Source organism: Molothrus ater, chromosome 1, assembly GCF_012460135.2.
Source record: "Molothrus ater isolate BHLD 08-10-18 breed brown headed cowbird chromosome 1, BPBGC_Mater_1.1, whole genome shotgun sequence".
Taxonomy (NCBI): Eukaryota; Metazoa; Chordata; class Aves; order Passeriformes; family Icteridae; genus Molothrus; species Molothrus ater.
This window is the reverse complement of record NC_050478.2, coordinates 144,805,626-144,815,731: the sequence shown is the minus strand read 5'-3', so window position 1 is coordinate 144,815,731 and position 10,106 is coordinate 144,805,626. Positions and strand designations below refer to the sequence as shown.

At 36.6% G+C, this 10,106-nt stretch overlaps 1 protein-coding gene across 9 annotated transcripts in view; it reads right to left on the bottom strand.

Annotated features, from left to right (window-relative positions):
- Positions 1–1,273: 1,273 nt before the first annotated feature.
- EFR3A (EFR3 homolog A) overlaps positions 1,274–10,106 on the bottom strand; it is a 76,518-nt gene continuing 67,685 nt past the window's right edge. For 7 of the 9 annotated variants that reach the window (XM_036402639.2, XM_036402674.2, XM_036402629.2 and 4 more), the window contains 4 exons: positions 7,241–7,289; positions 6,230–6,333; positions 5,573–5,622; positions 1,274–2,515 (listed from right to left, as the gene is read on the bottom strand). In XM_036402639.2, the coding sequence (XP_036258532.1) occupies positions 2,398–2,515; positions 5,573–5,622; positions 6,230–6,333; positions 7,241–7,289 (321 nt within the window). In that variant the 3' untranslated portion in view covers positions 1,274–2,397. Of the gene's footprint in view, positions 2,516–3,841; positions 4,317–5,572; positions 5,623–6,229; positions 6,334–7,240; positions 7,290–10,106 lie in introns of those variants that run through there. The other 2 variants (XM_036402702.2, XM_036402693.2) reach the window with 2 other exon arrangements.

Genomic DNA, 10,106 nt, shown 5'->3' with positions numbered 1-10,106 from the left:
TTGTTCAGGCAATTTGTCATTAATTCCTTTGAGCTTTTTTCCCCAGTAACTCTATTTTAGGAAGAGTTTAACACCCAAGTTGTGCCCTAATTACTACCACATGACTTGTGATGATAAAGTGAGGTTTTAAATAATCTAGTCATGATTAGGTACATTTATTCATAATCAGAGATCATTGCTAAAATAATTTGAAAAATGACAAGCAGATAAAAAAGAAACATTTAGCATAGTTTTTTTCTTTCTTCTCTCATTCTCATAGTCACTTTACACCATATTTTTCATAGATTTGGGGCATAACTGGCCAAAACATAGCTGTTTCCCAAAAGTGAACAACTAATTTATTAACTAGTAATCTACAAATATTTCCTACTTCAATATTTTAACTTTTTAATAATTGAATTCTTTGCCTGTCCCATGGGCACCAACACCTTTCATTAGACCAGGTTGCTCAAGGCCCCTTCTAACCTGGCCATGAACACTTCCAGGGATGGGGCACCCAGAGCTTCTGTGGGCAGCCTGTTCCAGTGCCTCACTACACACACAGGAAAGAACTTCTTCCTAACATCTAATCTAAACCTTCTCTTTCAATCTGGAGCCATTCTTTCTTGCCTTATCACTGCATGCTCTTGCCCAAAGTCCCTTCTCAGCTCTCCTGAATCCCCTTTAGGAACTACAAAGTGCTATAAGGTCTCCCCAGATCCAGAGGAAATCATGTTCCTCCAGGATGAACAGCCCCAACTCTCTCTGTCCCCACAGCAGAGATGCTCCAGCCCCTTGATCAACTTTGTGGCCTCCTCTGGACAAGTCACCTCCTTGTTTTGGGGACTGCAGAGAGGGATGCAGACCTCAGGTGGGGTCTCCCAAGGGCAGAGTAGAGAGGGACAATCCCCTCCCTTGCCCTGCTGCCCATGGGGCACTGGGTACAGCCCAGGACATGTTGTTTGGTTTCTGGGCTGCATCCAGAGCACATTGCTGGGACATGCTGAGCTTCTCACCCACCAACACCCCCAAGTCCTCCCCAGGGCTGCTCTCAATCCATTTTCCTCCCAGCCTGTGTTTGTACTTGGGATTGCCCTGACCCCAGGTGCAGGACCTTGTACTTGGCCTTGCTGAACCTCATGAGATTCTCATAGCCCCACCTCTGAAGCCTGCCCAGGTTTAATAGTAAAAAAAAAAAAGGTGTGCAAACTGAGGGCTATTTTAAATGCTAAAAAAATTAGTAATTGATATATAAATTGTGAGCAATAAAAATTAACTGACACCTTAGAAAAGATTAATTTTTAAATTTTGGTTTATTTTATTGCTTAAATATAGATTGCACAGTGTGTTCTTACATTTATTGAAACTGGTTCATTACATACAGTACAGAATATATTACCATTGGAACAACAGACAAATTAGCCCTACTCTGGTTTTGGACAACAGGCTATTTCTACCTTTTAGTATGACCATGAATTTAATTTATCTTAAAATGACTCACTACCAAAAGCTATATTTTTTTCAAGATGACATAATAGGAAAGAGAACCCCAAGCAACAGCTGGAATACATTGAAACTGGGTACCAATTATAACCATTAAGACAGTGCTCAGTGTGTTGCAGATAACACAGGGCCAGTTTGCATAAGGAGCTTTTAAGTTCTGCAGCTTGTCTGAAGAACATGAAGAGAAGTGAAACAAAGCAGCTTTGTACTGTACAACAAACAGCATTCTCAATTCTTTTGGTTTCATTCATTGGCTCATATGACAATAACTACCAAACCAATACATTTTACAGTCACTCCCATCTCCCATGTGTCTAGAAAGGCCAGAGTGAACCAATTATCAACTTACAGACTCCTCAGAGTAAACCAGTTATCAACTTACAGACTCCTCAGTGAACCAATTATCAACTTACAGACTCCCTGAATTTCCATAAAGGAAGAAATGAAATATCATGTGAACATACAGAGTGTTACAAACTCTTCACTCCCTGCACTACACCTGCACAACACCTCCATTTCCCAAACTGAACATTGGAAACACAGAAACCTACCATTACCATAAAGGAAAAATATTTCATTAACAGAACAGAAAATGAAATGCTGAATCTAGTTTTTTCACATGCAGCATTCATGCAACAGAATTCAATCACAGAAACAATCCTGTATTTACAGCACTGTCTCCATACTGCACAAGTGCAAACAGAAGTACATTCTGTATTACTTAGACTCCTCCTTTTTGTACAAAAGTGCCAAGTGTTATTCTTAAAAAAATGACAGTGGGTAGGTTTTTTACATTGTATCCCTATGTTGGATTTACTTTTTAAAAAATTACAGTCTTTATACAGGCCAAAAAGTCTTAGTCTTACCTTAAAAAAAAGGAAAAAAAAAAGTGAAAACTAAAAGCTAGAGTCCTATTTATGTGTAGACTGTGGTCTGATCAGGCTGACACGCTGCAGCAGTAAAAATCACAACGGAATGCTGTAGATAAGGGGTTGTTTCGTCATCCACTAACAGCTGTGATTGCACTGTTAAACTGAAAAGAAGGTCTCAATTACCTTTTGAGCTTTGTGAATGCTTTCTGAAACTCAGCATGTCATCTCATAGGTTTAAGTAGCTGATATTTCTCTATGTCATGCCACATCAGGCCTTTAAATACTGGACTACTGTTCAAAAAACTTAAAATCCTTTTTACAATGGGCTTGCAAAGGCTCCAGTCAGCAAATCAGCAGGGCTAATAATCCTTCAGGTCATGAGTTATGCAATCAAAGATTAATTTAGGTTGGGACTTCTGAAAGTCATCTAAACCAAGCTCCTGCTCAAAGCAGGCCTAACTGAAGTTCAGTTACTTTCTTCATGTTCACTGTTGATCCAAAACACTCAATTAAATGTCTACATTTATTATAGATATTTGAGAGCATTCATTCATGTTTACACTGCCCCAGTCAGATTCAGATAAATTAAGGGACTTCAGATTTACTATTCATGGCAATCCTTTTTTTGCTGGCAGGATTTAGTGAGTCATAAAGAGAACCTTGATAATTATCATCAAATGTCCAAGATTTACTTTATCAGTTTTACTTTATTTACATTTGAATAGTATATGCTCAGATACATAAACCTATGAAATTTACCTTAAAGGTTTGAGAAATGAAATAAAAACAAACACAGAGATGCGTCTCTAAAAATGCTTTTGCTTGAAAATATATGTAATAAATTCTTCATCTTTAAATGGTTTAATTGAGTTTACTTTCAATTTCTAAAATATCACTAAAAAGCTGTTATAAACTACAGAGAAATGTCTCACAGAATATAGTTTTAGTATTTATGATTTAAAATGCCCTCAGTTTATTTTCTGCTATACTAAATATATCTCTCCTGTATTTATACTAAAGCAGACAAAATACTACAGTGTTTTCAAAAGTACAGTCTGTAAACCATACATCTTAAGACATGAAATATATTGCACAAGTCCGTGCTTCAAGAGGAGATTTTCTCCTCTCTTATGCAAAGCTTAAGATTTAACTTTTAGCAAGAAACACAGTACATATACTGGATGTAGCTATCTAAAAAGCATGTTATGGGATGCATCAAAATATACTTAATAAGTGCCCATTAATTCATTCACTGTATTTGAACACATGTAAGGTATTGGTTTTTCCATCTATTCCAAACCAAACAAGTTGAGCAGCTGTGACAGCAGGAACAAGAGGGAGCTCAGGTAGGGCTCCCGTGGTTACATTGAATGAGATGAAGCAAGCCAAAAGCATTCTAGTTTGACATAGAATTGAGGTGGAGAGGAGTAAAAAAACAAACAAACAAACAACAAAACAACCAACCAAAAAAAAACCCAACCAAAAAAAACCCAAACCAAACAAAGGCTTTAATAGGTTTTTCAGTTACAATATCTCAAATTAAAGGAATTTGAAGCAATACAAATTCCTAGAGTAACTGAAATATTTACCTATATGGCAAGACAAGTTTTAAATCTTTCCCATGTACTCAAATATGAAAATGAAGAAACGTGGTCTGTGAAAAACCTAACTCAAAATAGATTACAGAATAAAACAATTCAAGACAGTTTCATGAATTTGGCTAAAATAATCTGTATTTGGCTCATGTCCATCATTATATTAAAGTTAGATACAATAAACAATAAAATTTGAAAACTCATCTTGTTCTTTCTATTGTACTCTATTCTAAATAATGTCCAGCAGACTTCAGAAGACACTTAATACACACAAAGATCTGGAAACTTCATCTCATAGACTGGAACAGAATGGTAATGAGGATGTCCAGCAGTCATGGTCATCGCTCCTGAGGGGCTGGGTGGAGGACTGTGTGAGAAGCACAACCAATATACAGAATTTACACTTACATGGATTGCTTTTATATAAATTTACACACTTACAGGAGAGAAACAAGATTAAACTACCCCCCATATATATACCAACAGTATATAATAAAATAATAAAATACCAGTAGTATTTTATCCTAGTCCTGAAATTCTAATTAAATTATCATGCCCTGAGGATTTTTATATTCTTGTCTGCATCATCAATTTCACTGATGTTACAGAACTATCAAAATGCATCTTACTGCTAATAAATACTATTTTTCCTGCATAATGATGTGCACAACTCTCTATAATAACACCATGAACTACTTGGGGGGCTCAATATCTAATTATTTTCTCAACCAGATGCAGTATTGGGAAAACAACAGCATCCTGCAATACTACTGATAGACACAGAGATACTGTAAGACACAGTGACATGGTTTCTGAATATTCTCCACTATCAGGAAGATTCAAAGAAGTAAGAAAATAGAAAAGCACTCTTTTTCAGTGTGCTGGTTTGGCTTGGATAATTTTTTTTTTTACAGTAGTTGGTATAGGGCTGTGTTTTGGATTTGTGCTGGCAACAGTGTTGATAAGACAGGGATGTTTTTGTTACTGCTGAGCAGAGCTTACACAGAGTCAAGGTCTTTTCTGCTCCTCACACTGCTGGGCCAGGGTGTGGGCTGCAGGTGGACAGGAAGTTGGGAGGGGACACAAATGGGACAGCTGACCCCAAATGACCCATGGGATACCCCATATCACTATGGGACAGCTGACCCCAAATGACCCATGGGATACCCCTTATCACATGGTGTCATTCTCAGCAGTAACAGCTTTAAGGAAAGCAGTAAGAAAAAAGAGACATTCAGAGCGATGGCATTTGCCTTCCCAAAGAGATTAGCTGGAGATGGCTGAACATCTGCCTGCCCATGGGAAGTGAAAGAATTTCTTATTTTGCTTTGCTAGCATGTGTGACTTTTGCTTTACCTATTAAATTGCTCTTATCTCAACCCATGGTTTTTCTCACTTTTACCCTTCCAATTCTCTTCCTCATCCTGCTGAGGAGAGTGAAGCCAGTGGCTACACAGGGCTACATGGACCTATCAGGGCTAAACCACAGCATTCAGTTAAAGCAAGTATTTTCTCCTTATTACATGTGTTTGAGAACACTATGACATAACCATCTGAAAACAGCCACCATTGCTTAATATTATCATTTTTCAGGTATGATACTGTTCTTGCATAAAGCCTTACCGGATGGTGAGTTCCAGTATCTGTGCCAGTCTATCGTGAAGCAAGTTTGCCTAGGGAAAAAAAATTAAAATTGAATTATTAACTCCTAGATATTGAACTGAGCTACAATGGCTGTGCCAGGCCACACTCAGGGTGAGTGTGTTCCACACTGCCACATGTAAATCTAGGCCACATTTCTTAATTTCCTTTTTCACTGCTGCAAGGACTCTGAGCCTTAAAGATGTATTTGAGATTGGGTGAGTGTGTCCTGGAGTGTCAAGAATTATGGACCAAATTCTGCTGCTGCAGACAGGAGTTTAACAAACCTGAAATAAATTTAGTTATTTAAAATACATAGTGGGTTAAATGCTGCTCCGGTTATCCCAGAATGAAACAGGCATGGACTGTGAACCTGGATTTCAAAGAGAGCAAGAAGAAGAATTAAGGTGAAGAATGTACAAGTTACCCATTACCTTCCAAATGGTCCAGGAACAAACACAAACACATTCAAATTACTGGAATCTCCCACCATTGATAGCACTGAAGACAAAACAAGGAACTGAATTTCTAAACAAGTAACAGCAGCAGTGACACAACAACTTAAATCACCTTCAGTCAGCACATGCCCACTAGTGCCTACACTGATATCCTCAGTGCTAACATTTTGCAGAAACTCACTTTGGTTTCACATTGAGCTGCAATTTCTTCAAATGGAGCCTTTTGGAACTTTTCAATCACGAGACGCCTCTTTTCCTTTTCCTGTTCTTCAAGTCCATTGTTATCTTGAAAGAATAATGAAAAACAAAATTAAAGACAAATGCAATCTTTACCTATGAAGTACAAGAAATATCAAATGTGCACTGCAGAAGTGAACAAGGATTGTGCCTGAAGTGATGCAAGCATTCTCAAGTGATCTGTCATCTGGCACCTGCTTCTAAAGCCAAATGTAGATAAAATTCCAGGGAGATGGTTTGAGGACCAAATTTTTCCCCTTTCTTACTAAGTCTTTAATTAAAATTAACATCCAGACTCCCTTTTGCTTTATTGCCTGCACTTCTCACTTACTGCACACAGGTTCAGATTTAAGAGGAAACAAGAATCTCCCAGTATCATGCTACTGTTCTTAACATCAATGTTTAATTCAGATTTTAAAGAGGATTTTGGTAGACTGAAAAGCATTAATTAGCAATTACTTATAGTAATATGAAATAAGGAATCTGGATAATTCTGTGTTCTCACAGCCAGGTCACTTGTCAAAACAACATTCTTTTAAAAAAACCTCAGTACTTTAAACTCCACAATGTGTAATTTACAACCTATTTTTGAATGCACTGAAGACTCAAAAATCTTAATACAAAAAAAATACTCAAGTTACCTCATAAGTAATCACTCAATGTTACTAGAGTATCTCACATTTATAGCTTTGTCTGTACTGCAAATGTAATAGATGACAGGCATTTCCAGATGCTTTTCATTCAGCCCCATTAACTTCAGAAAATGAATTCACTAACATTATCAAGATATCATTTCAGAGATTTAGAAATAAGTAACTGGAGTTCTTAATAAATTTACTAGCTGAAAAGAAAAAAAAATGTAATATTGTATGTTATTCCGGCCTCTCTCTTTTCTTCAGCAATTCCATAGTAATCATGAATTATGCTGCACAAACACAACTGTAACAAATCTTACCAATGGCTTTCTTCAAAGCTTCAAAGGTGATTTCTTCAGTATTATCAACCTAAACACATAGAAAAAAAAACTCCTTAATCATCACATATAAAATATAAGCTTCTAAAAAATAAGGAATATGATAAAACACAGAAGGCCAAGAGAGCCTTACAAGTCTCCAATAACTTCATTTGGACTTTCTGTGACAGCCAACAGATCACTAATTCACATTTTGAAGCCACTGCAGTTAGTGAGGAAATTTTTACCAAATGAAAACTTTCCAGATTGTACTCAAGATGCTCTATGGTAACATCCTTTATAAATGGATTTGGATTTAGGCAGAGGAGTCCTTTAGGTCAGGAATAAGCTATAGTGTCTCTATACTGTAAAATCTCAGTACTGGTTCTTAGGCAGCTGTTGCCAATAACATCAACTGCTTCCTGAGGCTCGCTGAGTGTCTTGGTTCAGGGCAAATTTGGGAGAGAACCCCCAAAGGGATTCCTCTAGAAAAGCAGATTCAACTGGCCCAACTCAGTTACCAGCAATGTGATGCTAAAATGGGAGCTGACAGTGGAGTGCTGAGTGGAGAATGGTTACTGCTTTAGGCTAACTTTGTATCATGATGGGTTCACATCATTTGGTGCTTACATCATAAACACTGGAGTGAAAGGGCTCTTCATAACAAGCTATGTCTGATGCACTGAGAAAATCTGTTCATCTACTGATAGGAATATCCATTTACTGATGCACTTCACCAGAATTGCTTGAGGATGCAAAATTACTGAAGTGTTTCAATTAGTTATAGATCTAGTTTCTATACCAGTAAATATATTTATAGTGAAGCCACCCTCTTGGCATTAGGGGAGAATGTTTAGATGGCAGAACAGTCTTCATCTGAACATAACATGGTTTCTTGACTTGAATTTCCCCACTTCAATCCTTCCAACATGTGAACAGGCTTCCTGATAAACACCAACTCTTAAGAATGGTCTAGTATGATTTAAGGTAAGGGGTAAGCTAGCAAAAAGTTCCTTTATTCCATTCAGAAGATTATGAGTTCTTCCAATCTTTTAATTTATTGGCTTGAACTACTGCTAAGGGAAAAGGAAGTAGCTGTTTCCTTTTTACATGAGAGTTATTTCATGAGCTGCAGCTGTAAATTATATTTTTCTAACAGGTTTTTATTAATAAGCATGTATCCTCTACCTCTAAATAAATAAAAATAAATAATTTTTTTGTAAAATATTTGTGGATATGGCTACAGATCCAGAGTATTCAGGTTCTGAAATAATCTTTTATACAGCTCACATTTGGTAAATGTTAGTTGTTTATGGCTGCCTTTCATAGTGTTAGTTAATCTCCACATTAGTTGCTGGTATTACCCAGCATTATACTTGATTAATTAGTACTCCAGAAGCACTACCTGCATTTACAGGTAGTGTACCTGCTTCACCTTATGAATGGAGATAACTATGGAATAACTCACTTCCTGAACAATATTCACTAAAAGACGTGGCACCACAAAAAAAACTTTGAGTCTCCTGACAGAAGAACTGCAATTGTATTGTAAAAAATAACAGCTATTTAATGGATAAACAGTCTTCTATCTCAGGGCAGAAATGATATCATACATCATTATGTCCTAAAACTTCCATTAATTAAGTAGGTAATCCTCTCAATCATAAAGATTTATGCTTGTTTTTTTTTTGTAATTGAGTTCTGCTGATGGTTATGGATTGCTATACTGACTAACCTACACAGCAAGAAAACCAGATTTCATATATAGGTATGAAGGTCCAGTCAGCTAACTGGAAAATACTGTTTTATCCTTTGCCTTGTAAACAAATCTCATAAAGCAAGTAGAGGAGGAATACTTTGCTTCTCTGTTCCTGATTAATAAAATTCACATTTTTAAGAGATAAAAAGGAATTCATTATCTAAGACACTGGACTACATTAAGACCACATTAAGCTGAGAATCCATAAAAAGATTTTATCTACAACCACTACATCCACTTCAAAATAGTCTATGTCTCAGTGCTTGACATAACATCAGCATAACTTGAAATCTGAAATGGAAACTTCTTTCATTTAATTCTACTTTCAAGGGAGTTGGTCAATTACACGTAACCACATATAACGAGTGATTTTAAAAAAGAATACTTATGTCAAACAGTCCTGTGAGGAGCATTTACTTGCTTCAGAAAGCTAGAGATCTGATTGCCTCATTTATTTTTCAAACACCTTTTTATTCTTTCCACTTTTATCTGTATCCTTGCTAAAGCACAAAAGCAAGAAGTGAACACAAAAGATCATCTGAGGTATAATGAGCAAAAAGCAGAAAGGAATAATAATAGTAATAATAGTAATAATAGTAAAAATAATAATAATAATAATAACAATAATAATGCAAAACATATCACTTCTGTCTAAAGTAAAGCTTGCTCCTTTGCTATAACTTAATACTGAATTTTTTACTAACAAACACCTCCATTTCAACAGCTCATCTCCATTGCAGCCAGTAGAAATCTACTTAATAAAAATCAGCAGGACCTTGAAAAATATCCAGTAGAAGTAGAAATTTAATACTTCAAATGAAGTGTCAAGTTATGTGGGAGAAGTTTAGTTATAATGTGGTCTTCCTAAGGGATAATTAACATCAGCTCCTGTACCCTACATATGAACTTTTTGTTGCTACTTTATACTTCCTTTGCTGCATGTCAAACTCCTCTGGAGAGGAACCAGTGACACAGGTGCACACAATCTTCACCTGTCCCACTCAGAGACTGCAGGTCTCCCACCAGGCTTCTGTTTCTCAGGATTGTATCTCACAGCCCCAGGCTGTTGAACAAGTCTCTCAAATACTTCAAATGATACAGGGATACAGA